The sequence below is a fragment of the Ahaetulla prasina genome, chromosome 9 (assembly GCF_028640845.1).
Source record: "Ahaetulla prasina isolate Xishuangbanna chromosome 9, ASM2864084v1, whole genome shotgun sequence".
NCBI lineage: Eukaryota > Metazoa > Chordata > Lepidosauria > Squamata > Colubridae > Ahaetulla > Ahaetulla prasina.
Window position 1 is genome coordinate 6,842,193 of NC_080547.1, and position 22,360 is coordinate 6,864,552.

General features: G+C 45.0%; 1 protein-coding gene across 1 annotated transcript; it reads right to left on the minus strand.

Moving 5' to 3' along the window:
* Nucleotides 1-2,600: 2,600 nt before the first annotated feature.
* Nucleotides 2,601-17,488, minus strand: ANKRD39 (ankyrin repeat domain 39). Its single transcript, XM_058194061.1, has 4 exons — nucleotides 17,357-17,488; nucleotides 14,436-14,539; nucleotides 8,914-9,117; nucleotides 2,601-5,736 (listed from the first exon to the last, which is right to left on the minus strand). Exons 1-4 carry the CDS (start codon nucleotides 17,457-17,459, stop codon nucleotides 5,587-5,589), a joined length of 561 nt encoding a protein of 186 aa, XP_058050044.1. The 5' UTR covers nucleotides 17,460-17,488; the 3' UTR covers nucleotides 2,601-5,586.
* Nucleotides 17,489-22,360: the final 4,872 nt, after the last annotated feature.

Below are 22,360 nucleotides of genomic sequence, written 5' to 3' on the forward strand. Positions count from 1 at the left end.
TGCACAGAAAATTCTATTGGCTTGACATTTTAAGCAGAACATCCAGGGGTGGGGCTGCTGGGGGGTTCGCAGGGGTTCAGGAGAACCTCTAGCTAAGATTCGGTGCAGTTCAGAGAACCCCCAAATTGCACTGCTGGCTGGCCCCTCCCACCCCTCCCCTCCCCTCCCAGGAGTCCCCACTCGGCCCATTTTGGATGCACGTAAGTGCAGGGCGCACGCAGAAGCTCGGGGAGGGTGAAAAATGGGCCAACCAGAAGTTCGGGAAAGCCAGAAATGGGCCCGTTTCCGGCCTCCAGAGCCTGGAGAGGCTGTTTTCACACCACCACGCCCGGGGGTCTCGAGGAAAGCCTCCGGAGCTTGGGGGAGAGAAAAAAATCCCCCTTCCCGGCTGTTGTGCAGGAGGCTGACTTGACCACATCCACCCAGCAGCTGGGCAGAGAAGCCCTTGCTAAAAATTTTGAAGCCCACCCCTGAAAACATCCAACGTTTTATTCCTGATCAACTCCCTAACTTTTGGAGCAAATATTCGGAGATGATTTCTGACTCGGTTGACAAAACCATGCTTACAGCTTTATCGCGGTTATGCAATTCGGCAGCCGTGTTTGTCAACGGCCGTGTATAACATTTGAAGCATCGAGTGGGACTCTAGCCAGGATCCCTCCTGTTTCTCCCCCCACCCCCCCCCACCCCAACCAACTCCAGCGGCTCCCTTGGCTGCTGTCGGGAGCGCCTGGACGATGAGAAAAATTGCCCGAAAGGATTACAGCAATGCCAAAGCCAGGACTGTGTGTCACTGTGCCGGAGTTCGTGTTACAGCTGCAGATAGAAATAGACTCGCAAGGTTGACATTCTATCCTCTCGCGCTCTTATGGCGTTCCCCGCCTTCTCTTCCCGCTCAAAACAAGCTTCACCGCTTGGCTTTCAAGGACAGAAGCTATCCTGTTTCCGAAAGCAAGGCTGCTTAAGCCCCAGCAGGGCTTCTTCCAAAGGTGAGATCTGGGAAGAGAGGCACAAGGAGAAGGCCTCCCTCTCCCAAGGTCCTTCGCCAGCTGCCCCGTGGCTGGTGACGTGTACCCACTGCAGGAACCGGAGCGCCATACCTGCCCTAAGAAGGAGGTGGGTGTTGACCGGTCGCTCTCCGAGACGAGAGATGCCAATGGCTAAACGTCGCGCCCTACTTCGCTTTCCAACTGGCAGCCCCATCGTGCGGGCTGATGAATTGGAGGCAAAGCCAAACAGGGGATATGATGGGCTTATTTTGGGATGCTCCTGGCACCGCCTGAATTCAAGTACAGTAAGGAACAGCCTTGGCTTGTCTCAAAAAAAAACCCAAAGCAGGCCGGAAGCTGGGTAGTCCTCGGAAAAGAGACCACCAGGAAACAACATGGCTACAGGCCAGGCTGGGAATGGGAAAGGAAAGGAGAGGGGGAGAGGAAAGAGAAGACATCTTAAAATATGACAAACCAACGGCCATTTCATCACCAAAGCTCTACATAGATTAGATAGTTTTTGTTTTTTTTAAATTTACATTTATATCCCGCCCTTCTCCGAAGACTCAGGGCGGCTTACAGTGTGTAAGGCAATAGTCTCATTCTATTTGTATATTTACAAAGTCAACTTATTGCCCCCCCAACAATCTGGGTCCTCATTTTACCTACCTTATAAAGGATGGAAGGCTGAGTCAACCTTGGGCCTGGTGGGACTAGAACCTGCAGTAATTGCAGGCAGCTGTGTTTAATAACAGGCTTCTTACAGCCTGAGCCACACCGCGGCCCTTAACAGAGTTGGAAGGGACATTATAGGTCATCTAGTCCAACCTCACCCCCGCTCAAGCAGGAGACCCTACACTGGGGGGGGGGGGGGAAATCCAGCAGGTTCTGAAGAACCGGCAGCGGAAATTTTGACTGGTAGGTAACTGTTTAGAAGGTAACTGTTCCCTTTTTTTACAACTCACAGATTAAAAGCAATTTAAAAAAAAAAAAAAAACTTGCCTGCTACATCTTTTAATAACCAAGGATTTGACGGCTATCATGATTGGTGGAAAATGGGGTCAGTAAATAAAAGTAAATAAAGTTCGGAGAACTGACAAATACCACCTCTGGCTGGACCCAGAGTGGGGTGGGAATGGAGATTTTGCAGTAGCCTTCCTGTGGGTTGTGCGAGGCCTTCCAAGGCATTTTAACCAGGGGGTGAAATCCAGCAGGGTCTGACAGATTCGGGAGAACCGGTAGCGGAAATTCTGAGTGGTTCGGAGAACTGGTAAATACCACCTCTGGCTGGCCCCAGAGTGGGGTGGGAATGGGGATTTTGCAGTATCCTTCCCCTAGGAGTGGGGATGCAAATGACCAGCTATCTGCAAGGAATATAAATCCTTCCATTCTGCACCATCCGGTCAGAGCTGAAGAAGCTTCTTGGATGAGAAGCGAAACGTCTTCAAAAGAAAAAAAAACACCAGAAAGTCCAGTTGCCTCCTGAAAAAAGCACCTTAATAGAATAGAATAGAATAGAATAGAATAGAAGTTTTTATTGGCCAAATGTGATTGGACACACAAGGAATTTGTCTTGGTGCATATGCTCTCAGTGTACATAAAAGAAAAGATACCTTCATCAAGAATCATAAAGTACCACACTTAATGATAGTCATAGAATAGAATAGAATAGAATAGAATAGAATAGAATAGAATAGAATAGAATAGAATAGAATAGAATAGAATTTTTTATTGGCCAAGTGTGATTGGACACACAAGGAATTTGTCTTGGTGCATATGCTCTCAGTGTACATAAAAGAAAAGATACCTTCATCAAGAATCATAAAGTACCACACTTAATGATAGTCATAGAATAGAATAGAATAGAATAGAATAGAATAGAATAGAATAGAATAGAATAGAATAGAATTTTTTATTGGCCCAGTGTGATTGGACACACAAGGAATTTGTCTTGGTGCATATGCTCTCAGTGTACATAAAAGAAAAGATACCTTCATCAAGGTACAACATTTACAACACAAAATGATGGTCAATATATCAATATAGAACAGAATAGAATAGAATAGAATAGAATAGAATAGAATAGAATTTTTTATTGGCCAAGTGTGATTGGACACACAAGGAATTTGTCTTGGTGCATAGGCTCTCAGTGTACATAAAAGAAAAGATACCTTCATCAAGAATCATAAAGTACCACACTTAATGATAGTCATAGAATAGAATAGAATAGAATAGAATAGAATAGAATAGAATAGAATTTTTTATTGGCCAAGTGTGATTGGACACACAAGGAATTTGTCTTGGTGCATAGGCTCTCAGTGTACATAAAAGAAAAGATACCTTCATCAAGGTACAACATTTACAGCACAAAATGATGGTCAACATATTTATATAAATCATAAGGATATATATTAGGACAGCCAGGTGAGGAGGCTGCTTCAGAAGAGCCTACAAAAAGAACGTCTACCTGTATCCAACCAAAGCAAGTTCCATTGTGTTAAGATCGGTTTGGGAGCGATTAAAACATGCCCTGTCTTTTTCTCGCTTTGATTGAATGCTATAATTAAGGATGTCAGCCCTTTGAAGATGATTAAGCTCTTTTGTTCGGATGACAAAACAAATGCCATCTGCAGGAATTTGCACATGGAGGAAAAAAAACCTTAAAAGCATCTTTCGTCTTTAAAGGGCAGGTATCTATATAGAAGAGGGAGTCTTGGTTTCTAACACGACAGGATCGCACGCAGACCAAGCTGTGCTTGTTTAAGGCCACACAATGTGTTGTTTTACATCCATCCCATTTCAACGTGGCTTTTAAAACTTCCCTTTCTCGCTTTGGGTTTTAATGTTTTGCATCTGGTAACTGTTTCCTTTTTTACAGCTCACAGATTAAAAGCAATTTAAAAAAAAGACCTCGCCTGCTACATCTTTTAATAACCGAGGATTTGATGGCTATCATCATTGGTGGAAAATGGGGCCAGTAAATAAAGGAAAAAGTTCCCCTCGCATATACGTGCTAGTCGTTCCTGACTCTAAGGGGCGGTGCTCATCTCTGTTTCAAAGCCGAAGAGCCAGCGCTGTCCGAAGACGTCTCCGTGGTCATGTGGCCGGCATGACTCAATGCCAAAGGCGCACGGAACGCTGTTCCCTTTCCACCAAAGGTGGTCCCTATTTTTCTACTTGCATTTTTTACGTGCTTTCGAACTGCTAGGTTGACAGAAGTTGGGACAAGGAAGAAACTCCTTGAAACAAGCCACCTGAAGCATCTCATCGGCTCAGGGCACAGGAATCCTCAACCTCCTCGCTACAGAAACACGATCCCATCATGGCATTCCCACCTTCTCTGGCCAAGCAGTTCTGGAATGCCTCCATTGCTCTCCTGGGGAATTCCAGACACCACAAGAGGTCAACCTGCTTCTCTCTTTCCTTCCTTCTTAGGCTAACAAATTCCTTGGGATCCTGAACGGTTTTCATTAAGAGGGCAAACAGGTTTTAGGCCTGATGCAACCATCAAAATAAGACATCCTTAAGGCCAGGAATGGATTTGTTGATGTCTCTAGCTCTAGATCCTACCTAGGAGAACCTCTCTCCTCCATTCTGAAGTGGCCTTCGGAAGTTGTGGGAGCTTCATCCCTGGAGGCTTTCAAGAAGACACTGGACTGCCATCTGTCAGAAATGGTGTAGGGTCTCCTGCTTGGGCAGGAGGTTGGATTAGATGACCTAAAAGGTCCCTTCCAACTCTGTTAATCTGATTAGGGGACTGGAGGCTAAAACATATGAAGAACGGTTGCAGGAACTGGGCATGGCTAGTCTTGTGAAGAGAAGGATCAGGGGAGACAGGATAGCAGTCTTCCAATATTTGTGGGACTGCCACAGAGAGGAGGGGGTTAACCTATTTTCCAAAGCACCTGAAAGCCAGACAAGGAGTAACAGATGGAAACTGATCAAGGAGAGATTTAACCTGGAAATAAGAAGGAATTTTCTGACAGTGAGAACAAGCACCGCATGGAACAGAAGTTGCCTCCAGAAGTTGTGGGAGCTTCATCACTGGAGGCTTTCAAGAAGACACTGGACTGCCATCGGTCAGAAATGGTGTAGGGTCTCCTGCTTGGGTGGGGAGGGGGATTGGACTAGATGACCTACAAGGTCCCTTCCAACTCTGTTAAATCTGTTAAACCTTGACAAGACAGAAATGTCATCTTTCTAAATCAAAGCAGCCGGTCTTTCTGCTTCTAGAAAAACTGAGATTTCCTACACCTTTCAGAGCCCACCATGATCCTATCATGACAGCTCCTGTCTTCCCAATCCGTTGGCTTTCTGTGGCTCCTAAAGTTAAGCCAGGCTGAGACATTCTCCAAAGTTCATACCAAGGACATCTTAACAGCTTCCTTCCCCAACCAAATGCTCCGTAGAAGCCCTGAGGGGCAGCATATTGGTTGGAGAATTTTGAGCTTCCACACGTCTGAAGGACATCTAATTGAAAAAAACAGCCCACTAGATAAAACTTAGAAATTGAATTCAGTTCAGCTGCTTCTTTCTAATTTCAGAAGAAAAGACGCAACATGGACATAAGGCAGAGGAAGCTTTTTCAAGGAACAAATCACAGGTCTAAAAGTTTCTTCCGCAAGCCTTCATTCTTGGCAGGAACCAAGTCGCCAGCACGTCTCTGGCTGTTGTCCTGCATAAGTCTCAGCTGAGGGTGCTGCTCCAAGATGAGCTCACAGAGTTCCTGGTGCCCATTCTCTGCTGCCTGGAGAAAGAAAGAAGAAGCATCACAGTGGAGCAAGAGAAGATCCATTCCATGGCCTGTCCCCTTGACCAACTGAGCAATGGAGGTGGTTTAGTGGTGGGGGAAGATGATGGAAGAAGGAAGCAAGGGAAGAATTGTGTCAGGGTTCCGACGACGGATGCCCTAATTCTATTGTGCCTCGCTCGCTCCCCCCGCCGCAGCCGGGCCCCTCTTATCTCTTGCCGGACGCTGATAGTACAGAAGAATATCCTGGCATGCCTCCATCCCCCAGCCCTGGCACCATGCCCGGACAAACCGAACAAACCAACCTCCCTCCGATAGCATGTGCGCCTGAAGCCAGCCACGAGCTGGGATTACCAACAGCTGGAGACGAAACGATGCAATGGATAGATCCCCGCTTCCGGAGAATGGAGAGGCAACGTCAGCAAAAGGAAGGGAGGGGCAGGCCTTGATAAGTGCTGAGTCATGGAGCCACACCCCATGGCCTATATAAAGGATCTGCTTTCTGGCATTCTCTGAGTCAGGCAAAGTCTAATCTGGATTGCTGAAGTCACACCTTGGATTCCTGCCTGCCCTGAGGACTCTGATAGGACTTTGGCAGAGCTGCAGAAGCACGCTTGATAAGGACTTCCCCGACTCGGCCGTCAGAGGAGGAGTGGGACACGACAAATTCATTCATGAGCCTTGAGCCAGGTTTCAAAAGAAATCCAGTTATTTATCAGGAGCAACATGTCGGCATTTATCCAAGTGGAGTCAGCTCTGCCCCACGTAATTTACGGCCCCACTATGACCCTGTTTTCCCCCTCCTCCCTGGGTGTGTCATAAATCACATTCTTCAACCGGAGCACTTTTGCGGGCTGTAGAAAACACACCTCTCCTGCAAGGCTCTGGTAGCCTGGGATACAGTCTGGAGAAAGGTTATGCGTGGAATGTGCTTCTGCTCCATCAGTTCTCCCCCTTCCTGCTTAGGGCAACTCGAGAGAAGACCTGGAATGCTTTACGAGTTGACAAACTGTCTTACAAACAACACTTTAACTGCATATTGAGTCCTGGGTGATAGGAATGGAGACCCAAAGCTTAGTCTGTGTCAGTGGTCTCCAAACTTGGAACTTTTTAAGACTTGTGGACTTCAACTCCCAGATTTCCCTGGCCAGCATGGCTGGCTGAGGAATTGCGGAAGTCCACAAGTCTTAAATTTGCCAAGTTTGGACCCCCCCTGGTCTATGTGATCTCAAACCTGCTCAGATACGACTCCAGCTCAATTTCCCCCAAGGGTTATAGAGCAAGCTTCCTTGTCCCATCTTAGACCGATAGTAAATCTACCTCCAGATGATTAAGCTTGACTACTTTTTTCCAGCATAGCCTTGAGGCCAATAACAAAAGTCTGGGACTTCATCCTGTGAAACAAACCAGGATCTTCCTATCTTCCTCATCCATTGGGGAAGAGGACAATCTACTAGCCCAAGCCAAAATCACTGGCTCATCTATTCTCTATTTCTGGGATAGCAATAGCAGTTAGACTTATCGTGCTTTACAGAATTCGCTGAGTGGTGTGCAATCTCACCATATTGCCCCCCAAGAATCTGGGTCCTCATTTTACCGACCTCGGAAGAATGGAAGGCAGGGTCAACCTCGAATCCTGTCAGGGTCGAACTCTAGACTATGGGCAGAGTCAGCCTGCAATACTGCATTCTAACCACTGTGCCACCATGGATGGATGGATGGATGGAAGGAAGGTGTCAGGCCTGGAAACCATACTAGGCCGTAGGTTTCCAGACGCTGCCACATTTCTCCCCTGAGGGGAAGAAGGGGGGTTGAGGGGTATGGAAACATTCTTCAAGCGGTCAAGGTCGGATTGTGTTCACATCTGCAGAAGGAGTGGCAAGAAGAGGTTTCGAATAAAGTGGAAGGACGTTGGACCATGTGACCGGCAAAGGGGTTAGCGGGGTGGGACTCTTGGGATTTATATAACTGGGAAAAGAATCCGGAAGTTTCAGTTTTGGAATTTCACTCATCGTGTGCCAGTTTCCTTATGCTAGTAAAGAACTTTGAAAGACAATGGCTTCAGAGTTTTTTTTATGCAGAAGAAGTTTTTCTGGAACCCTGTCAGAAGGAAGGAAGGAAGGAAGGAAAGAAAGAAGGAAGGAAGGAAGGAAGGAAGGAAGGAAGGAAGGAAGGAAGGAAGGAAGGAAGGAAGAAGGGAGTCAAGGGAAAGGGAGGGAAAGAGGGAGGAGGAATAACAATAGCACTTATATACTGCTTCATGGTGCTTTACAGCCCTCTCTAAGCAGTTTATAAAGTCAGCGTAATTCCCCCAACAATCTGGGTCCCATTTTACCGACCTCGGAGGGATGTAAGGCTCAGTCAACCTCTAGTCCTGTCAGGATCGAACTCTAGACTGTGGGCAGAGCTAATCTGCCATACTACATTCTAACCTTCTAACTACATTCTGTGGCCTTTCGAGTGCACTTTAAGGTTTTGGTTATGACCTTTAAAGCGCTCCATGGCTTAGGGCCTGGGTACTTACGGGACCGCCTGCTGTTACCGCCTGCCTCCCACCGACCCGTACGCTCCCACAGAGAGGGACTTCTCAGGGTGCCGTCCGCCAAGCAATGTCGGCTGGCGGCCCCCAGGGGAAGGTCCTTCTCTGTGGGGGCTCCCACACTCTGGAACGAGCTTCCCCCGGGTTTACGCCAAATACCTGACCTTCGGACCTTTCGCCGCGAACTGAAGACACATCTTTTCATTCGCGCGGGGCTGGCTTAGATTTTATCGATTTTAAAATCTTTATTATTAATTTTAAATGGGTTTTAGTTTTTATATATTTTAAATTTTTAGGCTAATTATAATAAGTTTTTTAATCTTGCATTTTAAACTGTATATTTTCTTGTCCATTTTTATTTTGCCTGTACACCGCCCTGAGTCCTTCGGGAGAAGGGCGGTATAAAAATCAAATAAATAATAATAATAATAATAATAATAATAATAATAATAATAATAATAATAATAATAATAATAATAATAATAATAATAACCACTATGCCACCCTGGCTCTATACTGCCTCGTAAGTGCTTCACAGCACCTTCTTTAACAATTTTAACAGTTTAACAATTTCACCATATTGTTCTCAACAATCTGTCTAGAGAACAGGGCCTGTCCTGTGCACGCACATATACCTTGTGGAGGCATGTCTTCCCATCGTCATCCACAGCAGCTGGATCAGCTCCGTGGTCCAGCAGCAGCTTGGCTATTTCTGTGTGACCACAGTAAGCCGCTCGATGCAGGGGGGTGGCCCCGCCATGGGTGCGGACATCGCAGGAGGCTCCATGGTCCAGGAGGAAACGGCAGATGGCATAATGCCCGTTGCGACTGGCATAGTGCTGCGGAAACAGAATCTTCCAATCTAAGCGGATGGCATGCACAGCAGAGAATTCATATATAATATGCTCTGAGTCACTGTAACCTCAATTATGAAACGAACCTGTTTTCTGGAGTCAACCGCAATCCGTTGTGTCATAAACGATTCAAACCACAAGCTAATCAATTTAAGCTGGGTTTAAAGGTAAAGGTAAAGGCTCCCCTCGCATATATGTGCTAGTCGTTCCCGACTCTAGAGGGCGGTGCTCATCTCCGTTTCAAAGCCGAAGAGACAGCGCTGTCCGAAGACGTCTCCGTGGTCATGTGACCGGCATGACTCAACGCCAAAGGTGCATGGAATGCTGTTGCCTTCCCACCAAAGGTGGTCCCTATTTTTCTACTTGCATTTTTTTACCTGCTTTCGAACTGCTAGGTTGGCAGAAGCTGGGACAAGTCACGGGAGCTCACCCCGTTACACGGCACTAGGGATTCAAACCACCCGTTTTTCACCCTCCCGAGGCTCCAGAAGCTTTCTAGGAGCCTGGGGAGGGTGAAAGCGACCTTCCCCACCTCCCTGGATGCCCTCCGGAGGATGGAAATGGCGCGTTTCCTGATTTCCGGTCCCACGGAAGTACCATTGGACAAATAAGTTGATTTTTTATATAATATACAAATTTTTTATTGGCCAAGTGTGATTGGACACACAAGGAATTTGTTTTGGTGCATATGCTCTCAGTGTACATAAAAGAAAAGATACGTTCATCAAGGTACAACATTTACAACACAATTGATGGTCAATATATCAATATAAATCATAAGGATTGCCAGCAACAAGTTATAGTCATACAGTCATAAGTGGAAAGAGATTGGTGATGGGAACTATGAAACGATTAATAGTAGTGCAGATTCAGTAAATAGTCTGACAGTGTCGAGGGAATTATTTGTTTAGCAGAGTGATGGCCTTCGGGAAAAAACTGTTCTTGTGTCTAGTTGTTCTGGTGTGCAGTGCTCTATAGCGTCGTTTTGAGGGTAGGAGTTGAAACAGCTTATGTCCAGGATGCGAGGGATCTGCAAATATTTTCACGGCCCTCTTCTTGATTCGTGCAGTATACAGGTCCTCAATGGAAGGCAGGTTGGTAGCAATTATTTTTTCTGCAGTTCTAATTATCCTCTGAAGTCTGTGTTTTTCTTGTTGGGTTGCAGAACCGAACCAGACAGTTATAGAGGTGCAAATGACAGACTCAATCATTCCTCTGTAGAATTGGATCAGGAGCTCCTTGGATGAATGGATGAAGACTATTGCTTAACATAGTGTAAGCCGCCCTGAGTCTTCGGAGAAGGGCAGGATATAAATGCAAATAAAAAAAAACACCTTCCTGCTATTCATTAGAACAGCTACATCTTTTCCCATGCATCCTGCAAGCACAAAAGATGCTGTAGCTGCTTTAAAGACCTACTATAAATCATTTCCTACCGTATCTAGAGCACTTTTTCCCCTACATCCTTAGTTCTGTACCTAATAAATCAACCAGGCAGCTAATTAGCTGTCCCCCCTCCTAGTATATAAGAAAGTGTATTGTGGTAACCACAGGTCACAACACATTAAGACACAAACAATTTAAAACAAAGTCACTTAATGCAGACATTAAGAACATCCTAAGAATGTCTTAAAATTACAGTTCTACAACAAGGAACAAATTTAAGCCTAGCGTACCACATACTTGGCATCTGGTAAAATTAACAATTTTCTATTTTTAACAGATAATAAAGCTAGCAGATTGGCGCTAACATAAAAGAAAAGCCGTGGCTAATAAAAGGTTAGCGCTCTCTGCCTCAGAAGCTGCAAATCTGCTAACATTATGGCCAAGCATTTTTGTTTTAATTGTTCCATAGAAAGGTCAATACAGATCATTTTTAAAAAAAATATATTACACTTGTCCTCCGACCGTAAGAGTAAAAACAAATTTTTTTCCACTGGAGTTTTAGAAAATCTTCCCCTCAGGACAGGCTGAGGAAGTGGAAGTTTCCTTAATGGAGCACCAGAAAGTTCAGGTTAAGTAGAGATAAGTCCTTGGCTTACAACGTTTCATTTAGTGACTGTTCAAAGTTACAACAGCCCTGAAAAAAAGCGAAAAAGCGAAGTCAATAGGTAGATCAGATTCACTTAACAACCGTGTTCCTAACTTCACAACCGCAGTGGTTCCCTTAACGAGTGTGGCGAGAAAGGTCGTAAAATGGGGAGCAACTCACTTAACAACCGTCTTGCTTAGCAAAGCACTTCTGGGCTCAACTGTGATCGTATGTTGAGGACTTGCCCCTATCGGGAGAAAGCCTCAACTTTTTTTTTTTTGCAACAAAGAAAACGTTGAATTAGCAGCACCATCCTGCAGAAAGAACCGGTCACGAGGTTTTTTTGCGGTCCCAAATTCTTCAATGGCAGAAGATGAAAATGTGTGTTTTCGTTGGTGCGAATGCCGGTAACACAACTTTAACAGTCCTGCAAAGGCAATCAAGTTTCTTGAAATATTTTGACAATTTTCAGAGAATTCTGACCAAGACGACACCTGGAATACTGCAACCAATTTTGGTCACCAAACTACAAGACAGATGTTGAGGCAGGGGTTGAAATGCTCCCGGTTCAGACCGGATCGTCTGATCCGGTAGCGATGGCGGCGGGTGGTTTGTTTGTTTGTTTGTTTGTTTGTTTGTTTGTTTATTTATTTATTTATTAATTAATTAATTAATTAATTAATTAATTAGATTTTTATACCGCCCTTCTCCTGAAGGACTCAGGGCGGTTCACAGCCATAATAAAAATAGAACAATATACAATTAAAACAACAATTAAAAAACTTATTATATATGGGCTGAGATATAAAACAATATCCTATTAAAATTAAACTCTCTAAAAATATAAAATTATAAAATTTAAAAATTACGAAGCCAGTCCCGCACGGATGAATAAATAGGTCTTGAGCTCACGGCGGAAGGTCCGAAGGTCAGGCAGTTGGCGTAATCCAGGGGGAAGTTTGTTCCAGAGGGTAGGAGCCCCCACAGAGAGAGAACCGTTAGCAAAAATCATATTTGAAAATACTCTGTACCTTCCTTTTCTTTTATCTTTAATGTAAGTCTATCCATTTCTGCACAATCTAATATTTTTTTAAAATTACATCTTCTTCTCTTGGCGTTTTCTCATTTTTCCGGTACTGTGCAAATACAATCTTTGCTGCTGTCAAAACATGCAATATTAAATACAAATTCCCCTTTTTATATTTTTCTGGTATTATACCTCACAAAAGTATTTCTGGCTTGCAATCTTATCTGCAGCTTTAACATTTTTCCCAACCATGTATGTATTTTTCACCAATATTTTTTTTGCTTTCACACACGTCCACTACATATGGTCTGATTACATTTCCAACATTCGGCAGACATGTTTTAAAACATCTTTGATGGTTTTGCCGATGGAAAGTGCCACCTGTAAAAACATTTTGTACAGGTTTTCCTTATAGGTAGCTGCCGTTGTCAGCTTATAGTTTCTTTCCCAAAGTTTTTTGCTATTTGTTCTAATTCTATGGTGTATCCAGAAGGGACGCGGTGGCTCAGGGTCTAAGACGCTGAGCTTGTCGATCGAAAGGTCGGCAGTTCAGCAGTTCGAATCCCGAGTGCTGAGTAACCAGGTGAGCTCCCATTACTTGTCCCAGCTTCTGCCAACCTAGCACTTCGAGAGCACCTAAAAAATGCAAGTGCAAAAATAGGGACCACCTTTGGTGGGAAGGTAACAGCGTTCGGTGCGCCTTTGGCGTTCAGTCATGCCGGCCACATGACCACGGAGACCAGTGGTGGGTTTCAAATTTTTTTTACTACCGGTTCTGTGGGCATGGCTTGGTGGGCGTGGCAGGGGAAGGATACTGTAAAATCTCCATTCCCTCCCCACTCCAGAGGAAGGATACTGTAAAATCTCCATTCCCTCCCCACTCCAGGGGATGGATACTGTAAAATCTCCATTCCCTCCCCACTCCAGGGGATGGATACTGTAAAATCCCCATTCCCTCCCCACTCCAGGGGAAGGATACTGTAAAATCCCCATTTCCTCCCCACTCCAGCGGAAGAATATTGTAAAATCTCCATTCCGTCCCCACTCCAGTGGAAGGATACTGTAAAATCCCCATTCCCTCCCCACTCCAGGGGAAGGATACTGCAAAATCCCCATTCCCTCCCCACTCCAGTGGAAGAATATTGTAAAATCTCCATTCCGTCCCCACTCCAGTGGAAGGATACTGTAAAATCCCCATTCCCTCCCCACTCCAGGGGAAGGATACTGTAAAATCTCCATTCCCTCCCCACTCCAGGAGAAGGATACTGTAAAATCTCCATTCCCTCCCCACTCCAGTGGAAGGATACTGTAAAATCTCCATTCCGTCCCCACTCCAGGAGAAGGATACTGTAAAATCCCCATTCCCCCCCCACTCCAGAGGAAGGATACTGTAAAATCTCCATTCCCTCCCCACTCCAGGAGAAGGATACTGTAAAATCTCCATTCCCTCCCCACTCCAGTGGAAGGATACTGTAAAATCTCCATTCCGTCCCCACTCCAGGAGAAGGATACTGTAAAATCCCCATTCCCCCCCCACTCCAGAGGAAGGATACTGTAAAATCTCCATTCCCTCCCCACTCCAGGAGAAGGATACTGTAAAATCCCCATTCCCCCCACTCCAGAGGAAGGATACTGTAAAATCTCCATTCCCTCCCCACTCTAGGGGAAGGATACTGTAAAATCCCCATTTCCCCCCCCCAACTCCAGCGGAAGAATACTGTAAAATCTCCATTCCTCCCACTCCAGGGAAGGATACTGCAAAATCCCCATTTCCCCCCCCCCCACTCCAGCGGAAGAATACTGTAAAATCTCCATTCCGTCCTCACTCCAGCGGAAGGATACTGTAAAATCTCCATTCCCTCCCCACTCCAGAGGAAGGATATTGTAAAATCTCCATTCCCTCCCCACTCCAGGGGAAGGATACTGCAAAATCCCCATTTCCTCCCGATCAGCTAGGACTCAGGAGGCAGAGAATAGATGGGGGTGGGGCCAGTCAGAGGTGGTTTTTACTGGTTCTCGGAACTACTCAAAATTTCCGCTACCGGTTCTCCAGAACTGGTCAGAACCTGCTGAAACCCACCTCTGGCTCTTCGGCTTTGAAACGGAGATGAGGACCACCCCTAGAGTCGGGAACGACTAGCACATACATGCGAGAGGACCCTTTTATCTTTACCTTACGGTATATCCAAATTTTTTTGCCCATGCTATCATTGCATTGTCCTACCTGCTCTTGAGCGCACTCACCAAAGCTGTATATCCAGAAGTATCTGGCTCATTAGGTTTCCCACGGCTCAGGATGTGTCTCTTGACCCCTTCTAGATCTCCATTCAGTGCAGCATTCCAGATCCCTATGCAAACAATTTTTTTTTTTTTTAGTAAACATGGTAAATCCTTTTGTTGGGATTTAGACTAAGGAACAAGGGACGCGGTGGCTCAGGGGCTAGGACGTTGAGCTTGTCGATCGAAAGGTCGGCAGCTCGGCGGTTCGAATCCTTAGTGCTGCCGTGTAACGGGGTGAGCTCCCGTTACTTGTCCCAGCTTCTGCCAACCTAGCAGTTTCGAAAGCACGTAAAAATGCAAGTAGAAAAAATAGGGACCACCTTTGGTGGGAAAGGAACAGCGTTCGGTGCGCCTTTGGCGTTGAGTCATGCCGGCCACATGACCACGGAGACGTCTTCGGACAGCGCTGGCTCTTCGGCTTAGAAACCGAGATGAGCACCGCCCCCTAGAGTCAGGAACGACTAGCACATATGTGCGAGGGAAATCTTTACCTTTTTAGACTAAGAAACACCTTAAAATTAGCTACAGGCTTTTGCCAATCTGCCTATGTTGGAACAGCAACTCCCCAAATTCTCAGCCGCTGTTGGTGGACGGACGGATGGACAAACAACCAGGTCCATAGGTGAAGATTTCAATTAGCTAAAAGTCTGTAGAGATTCTCAGCAGCGCTGGGATAATGTTGGTTCGGACCGGTTCGTGCGAACCGGTAGTTCCAACCAGCAGCTAGCCCTGCCCACCCACCCTGGTGCTATCACGCACCCTGGTCCCCATTCATGTGCGGCAGAGACCTGACAACCAGGTAGCTAGCAGGAGATGTGCACACATGCGTGGCAGAGCTGAACTGGGGTGACGGCTCGTGTGCCCACAAAGGGGGCACTGCGTGCCACCTGTGGCAAGTGTCATAGGTTCACCATCATGGTCCTATATAATTGCTGGTGTTTGGATGCCGCGCACATGGACTCACATTTTCGGTCTTGGGTGAACCTGTTGTTACAGTATACGACACCCACCTCTGATTCTCAGTCATCCAGATCATGGTTGTCCCAAAGTTGCTTTTTCAGGTGGACTTTCTTGTTTTTTCTTTTGAAGACGTTTCGCTTCTCATCCAAGAAGCTTCGTCAGCTCTGACTGGATGGTGGGGAATGGAAGGATTTATATTCCTTGCCAACAGCTGGTCATTTGCATCCTTTTAGAGGGTCATTGAGGCCACTTGGAGGTTTCTTACTCAGGAGCACTACTCGGCACTACTCAGGTGACGCTGAGGACACAGATAAACCTCCAGGTGGCCTTAATGACTTGCTAAAAGGATACAAATGACCAGCCGTCTGCGAGGAGTATAAATCAGGGATGAAATCCAACAGGTTCTGGAGAACCAGTAGCGGAAATTTTGAGCAGTTCGGAGAATCGGCAAATACCACCTCTGGCTGGCCCCAGAGTGGGGTGGGAATGGGGATTTTGCAATATCCTTCCCCCAGGAGTAGGGTGGGAATGGGGATTTTGCAGCATCCTCCCCCTGCCACGCCCACCAAGCCACGCCCACCAAGCCACACCACACCCACCAAGCCACACCCACAGAACCGGTAGTAAAACAAATTTAGATTTCACCACTGGTATAAATCCGTCCATTCCCCACTGTCCTGTCAGAGCTGAAGAAGCTTCTTGGAGAAGAAGGGAAATGTCTTCAAAAGAAAAAAAAAAGTCCAGTTGCTTCCTTGAAAAGCACCTTCGGGACATTTCAATTAGCCGTTTTATTGTTCAAGTCTCTACGAAGGAATCTTCACAGACTGACCGTTTGCACCTGGGTGAGACTAGATAAGGTTCAATGGCATTCAAGGGAGATTGCTCTCTTGTGCCCACATAGGGATTCCAGACTAATTCCCAGTTTGACTCCTTCCCCCAGCTCAGCCAGTCCCTCTCCAACATCCACTCCCTTTTCAGATTGTGATTAAATGCAAACTCTGCAAGCGTTCTTCTCTCCTCTCTTTTCAGTCCTTGATAGAATGAAGGGACCTGGAGAAATAGAAAGACTGTATTTTGCAGAATTTTGACTGCCATAAAAAAACCAAAACAAAATACCATACTGTTTAGAAGTGGAAGAGTAGGTGTTTAAAAACTGTTTCTCTTTTTTTAAAAAAAACACAACAGGAATATATTTCCAAAAACACTTGTTTATGGAAATCTAATTCCCACAACCGTATAACTGAGGCTCAGTGTAATGTGCAAAAAACAACAACCACCACACACAGTTGTTTTCATATTTAAAAAAAAAGAAAAAAAAAGAACGACAAATTCTTGAGCTCAGTAAAATGTCCGGCTCTTAAATAATAAAAAGGAAAGGAAATAAAAAATAAAAACATCCCCCAAAAATATAAATAACGTGACCTCTTTCCCGCTGCTTCATTCTCCAAGCAATTTGCAGGACTTATTGGTATGAACTTTAGCATCGCCTCACGATCAGGAGGCTGCAAGTTCGATCCTAGGTAGAGGCCGATATTTCTCACTCTCTGGGTGCAATGAGAATATATCTGCCGAACAGAACTCCTCGTTGGCGACAGGAAGGGCATCCGGCCATTAAAACACTCTGCTAGCTCCAGTCAGTTGCCCAGACTCCACCTCCAAACGACCCTCAACGGGTCGTTTGATGATGATGATGACTGGTATGAATTTTAGAAACCAAACTCTTTATTTATTTTTTTCTCGCAAAACAAACACACACCTGCGAAGAACACCGCGGAAAGTGTGTTGAGGGCACAAGAGTTCTGCTGTTTTGTATTTTGATTAAAAAAAAAGAAAAAAAGAAAAATCCTGCCTGTGGAACTCACTGCCACAAGGAATCCTTATCTCCAGCCTCCGCAAGCTCACAAGCGCATCTTTTTCCCACGTACCTCTCTCAAAATCCATCTCATCCAGAGTCTGGTGAACACTCTGCACGGAAAAAGGGTGGCAGGAACAGGTCCCGTCCTCATGGGGTCCCGGTGACAAAGTCATCGTGGCTCTTTGGTCTTCTCCAAAAAAAAAAGAAAAATCCTGCCTGTGGAACTCGCTGCCACAAGGAATCCTTATCTCCAGCCTCCGCAAGCTCACAAGCGCATCTTTTTCCCACGTACCTCTCTCAAAATCCATCTCATCCAGAGTCTGGTGAACACTCTGCACGGAAAAAGGGTGGCAGGAACAGGTCCCGTCCTCATGGGGTCCCGGTGACAAAGTCATCGTGGCTCTTTGGTCTTCTCCAAAAAAAAAAAAAAATTCTTTATTGGCAAAAGGGAAGACGGGGCTCGGATGCATGAATTGAACCCTTTGGCTGATGGTCTAGGAAAGGGAAGGCCGGTTCCAGAAGGACGGTTTTCTATGCACTGCGGTCTGCAACAGAAAGAGAATCTTGCAAGAAAAGCTATTATTTCCTAGCCCGCAATGGCCGACCAATAACAGCGCCCCAACCTGTTAGGAACGGCTGTATCATCTCTAAAACTCTAAACCAGGAGAGGGCATGATATTCTGTCTCCTTTTCTCTCTCTCTTCCACTCAATCTCTCTCCTTCTCTCTCCCTTTTCCTCTCAATCTATCTTCTCTCTCTTCTCCTCTCTTTTTCTCTCCTTCTCTCTCTTTTCCTCAATCTCTCTCCTTCTCTTTGTTTTCCTCTCAATCTCCTCTCTCTTTCCTCTCAATCTCTCCTTTTCTTTCTCCTCTCCATCTCTCTCTCTTTTCCTCTCAACTTCTCTCCTCTCTTTTCCTCTCAGTTTCTCTCCTTCTCTCTCTTCCTCTCTCCTTCTCTCTCTTTTCCTCTCAATCTCTTTCCTTCTCTCTGTCTTTTCCTCTCAATCTCTCTCCGTCTCTCTTTTCCTCTCTTTATCTCTCCTCTTTTCCTCAATCTCTCTCCTTCTCTCTTTCTTTTCCTCTCAATCTCTCCTTCTCTCTTTCCTCTCAATCTCTCTCCTCTCTCTCTTTCCTTTCAATCTCTCTCCTCTCTTTTCCTCTCAATCTCTCCTTCTCTCTCGCTTTTCCTCAATCTCTCTTCTCTCTCTTCTCCTCTCCTTCTCTCTTTTCATCAATCTCTCTCCTTCTCTTTCTTTTCCTCTCAATCTCTCCTTCTCTCTCTCTTTCCTCTCAGTCTCTCTCCTTCTCTCTTTTCCTCTCAATCTCTCTCCGTCTCTCTTTTCCTCTCAATCTCTCCTTCTCTCTCGCTTTTCCTCAATCTCTCTTCTCTCTCTCCTCTCCTTCTCTTTTCATCAATCTCTCCTTCTCTTTCTTTTCCTCTCAATCTCCTTCTCTCTTCTCTCTTCTCTCTCCTTCTCTCTTTTCCTCTCAATCTCTCTCCTTCTCTTTTCTTCTCAATCTCTCTCCCTCTCTCTTTTCCTCACAATCTCTCCTTCTCTCTCTTTTCCTCTCAATCTCTTTCTCCTCTCAATCTCTCTCCTTCTCTCTGTTTCTCCTCTCAATCTCTCTCTTCTCTCTCTTCTCTCTTCTCTCTCTCAATCTCTTTTCCTCTATCTCTCTTTTTCTTCCCAATCTCTCTCCTCTCTCTCTTCTCCTCTTTCTCTCTCTCTTTTCCTCTCTCTCTCTCTCTTTTTCCTCCCAATCTCTCTCTCTCTCTCAGTCTCTCTCCCTAGGCTCACTGCTATCCTATTCAATCACACACAACCCCCACGATTTTTGCCTTCTGCAAGGAAGAAATAATAACCCCATTGTTACAGCCTTGAAAGAAGCTCAAATTGGGGTCACCGATGAGACGCTGAAAAATTACGGAGGCCCCCCAATTTAAAGCTTCAAAGAACGGGCCAAATTTGTTTTATCTAACCATGGCTGATGCCTGTTTTCAGCTATTTAGGAGAGAGAAAGAAGTCAGTTTTGCTACCTGTCAGCACACTCACATCAGGCCCCCTGCCTCCATTTAATTATAGCTCCTCCGTTCTGTCCTTTAGGAGTGGATGCTTTACTGAAGTGGGGAAATGTGAATTACTAGCAGCCATTCGAAGGCTCCTAAAAATTAACACCCTCCGTGTGTATCATCCACAAGCATCTCAGTGTAGTAGCCATTAAAGTCACCAGGGTATCTGCCGCTTTATATTCTGCAGCCATCTCCCATAAAAAAAAAGGAAACTTTTAGCACATTTTACAGCAATCAAGGTGAAGTTCAACGCTCCACTATTTACCCCAACTACTAATGTGACTTGGTGTTTGGATCGGAGACACCGAAACACAACGCAGAGTAAATCAGGACCAGCTAATGAGGGAAATTGCTGCAATGTGGCCATGAAAACAAAGAGATGCTACGTTAGACGTTAGTTGGAATACAGATACAGGTTAACAGAGTTGGAAGGGACCTTGTAGGTCATCTAGCCCAACCTCCCCGCCCAAGCAAGAGACCTAACACCATTTCTGACCAATGACAGTTGAGTCTCTTCTTGAAAGCTTCCAGGGATGAAGCTCCCACAACTTCTGAAGGCAACTTCTGTTCCATCGGTTGATTATTCTCACTATCAGAAAAATTCTCCTTATTTCTAGGTTGAATCTCTCCTTGATCAGTTTCCATCCATTATTCCTTGTCTGGCTTTCAGGTGCTTTGGAGAATAGCTAGAACATTGCTATCATGTCTCCCCTGGTCCTTTTGTTCATTAAAGTAAGATGAACAGAGTTGGAAGGGACCTTGTAGGTCATCTAGTCCAACCCCCACCCAAACAGGAGACCTTACACCATTTCTGACAGGTGGCAGTCCAGTCTCTTTTTGAAAGCTTCCAGTGATGAAGCTCCAACAACTTCTGAAGGCAACTTCTGTTCCATCGGTTGATTATTCTCACTGTCAGAAAATTTGTCCTTATTTCCAGGTTGAATCTTTTCCTTGTTCAGGAAAAGGCTATGCCAAATCTTGACAAAATAGTAAAACATAAAGGCATAACACTGCCAACAAAAGTGCGGATTGTCAAGGGCAGTTTTAATACTTGTAACTTGCGGCTGCAACAGCTGTACAGTCAGACTGGTTGAACAAATAAAAACTGGACCAGTTACTATCTCTAAGCCTCCCATTTGAAATTGGGAAATGACCCTCATTGTATCTTCAGAAGCACTTCAGAGCAAAGGCAGGATAAAATACAATAAGTAATAAAATTTTGTGCTACAGTTGCTATAGAAATCCAGGGCACCGAATTAAACAAAACCAGAATCCATCAATTGTATAATTGTTGATCTAGGTTTAAGGAACTGGGGTTGGGGAGGGAGAACTGACAATTTATGACTGCATTAATACAATATGTTATGAGGTGATTTACCAAACACGCTACAATTGGCTGGGCTCACACAATACGGTTAACCTTAAACTGTGGTTTACAAGTCTTCTTAGTTTATTTTGCACAACACACCCAATGACAAACAATATCTAACTTTAAATCCTAGTTCTGACAAGGTTTACAAAGCCATAATTTGTTTCACAGTGAATTATAAAATATTACAATTGGGTCAGTTCACACATAGTCTACAAACTATGTTATTTGGCTAAATTTATGCAATACCTTACCTCAAGTCAAAAGAAAGAAAGAAAGAAACCACAATGCAATATTACACAATGTTTTGGGTTGGCTTCTGGATTAACCGGTAACACGCCTTTTAGAAACAGCAGGGGGTTGGACTAGAAGACCTCCAAGGTCCCTTCCAGCTCCTGTTCTGTTCTGTTCTGTTCTGCTCTGCTCTATTCTATTCTAATTCTACTCTATTCTAATTCTATTCTATTTCCATTCTTCTATTCTATTTCCATTCCATTCCATTCCATTCTTCATTCTTTTATTCTATTCTATTCTATCTAGTCTATTTCCATTCTTCCATTCTGTTTCCATTCTATTTCCATTCCATTCCATTCTATTCTATCTTCATTCTTTTATTCTATTCTATTCTATTCTATTCTATTCTATTCTATTCTATCGAGTCTATTTCCATTCTTCCATTCTATTTCGATTCCATTCCATTCCATTCTATCTTCATTCTTCTATTCTATTCTATTCTATTCTATTCTATTCTATTCTATTCTATTCTATTCTATTCTATTCTATTCTATTCTATTTAGTCTATTTCCATTCTTCCATTCTGTTTCCATTCTATTTCCATTCCATTCTCTTCTCTTCTATTTCCATTCTATTCCTATTCCTCTTCTATCCTCTTCTATTATTATCTATTCTGTTCTAAAGAGAGGGATGGCCAATTTTTTTCCAGGGGAGGGAAGACCTCTCAAAAGTAACCCTCCAAACAGAGGACAAGCCCCCTCTTGGCGCTTCTGGAGAGCGAGAGGTGGGCTGGGGAAGAGGGGCAGCGATTGCTATAAATATGACCCACCCACCTATCCCCCACCCCCCACCCCCGCTCCACCATGCAAAACCCATCTGCAGAATGGGTGCAGTTCGAACTCAACCCCTTGAGCCGTCCTTAGCTGGCTCCAAAGCTCTCTGCAGAGAGAGAGAACGCCAAATGCCGATTTGTGACTTGGGATGGGGCACCACAAGGAAACCCTTAAAGGAGGTTTTTTGTTTTTTGTTTTTGTTTTTAAAAAGTCCTGGACTGTCAAAAAGCATTTCCACATCAAGATAAATGCCACCACCTTCTTTCTACCTTCCTCCCTGCTGAGTTTTTGGCAGACCTGCCCAGTCCCAACTCTCCTATTTGATCCATGCTGGCTGTGGAGGATGGGGCTGGCAGTCCACCATATGGGAATGATTATACAAGCCAACTTTCAAAGGATCCTTAATAATTACCCTTAATAATTCTTGCAGGGGGGGTGTTATAATGCTCTCCCCCCCACACTTTAGTTAAAGACACGTGAAAACACAGCAAACCCGCCCCCCCCACTCCCCCCCCCCAAGCCGGTCTTACAGCCTCCATCTTGCCTCCTTCCGGATACTGAAAAGCGC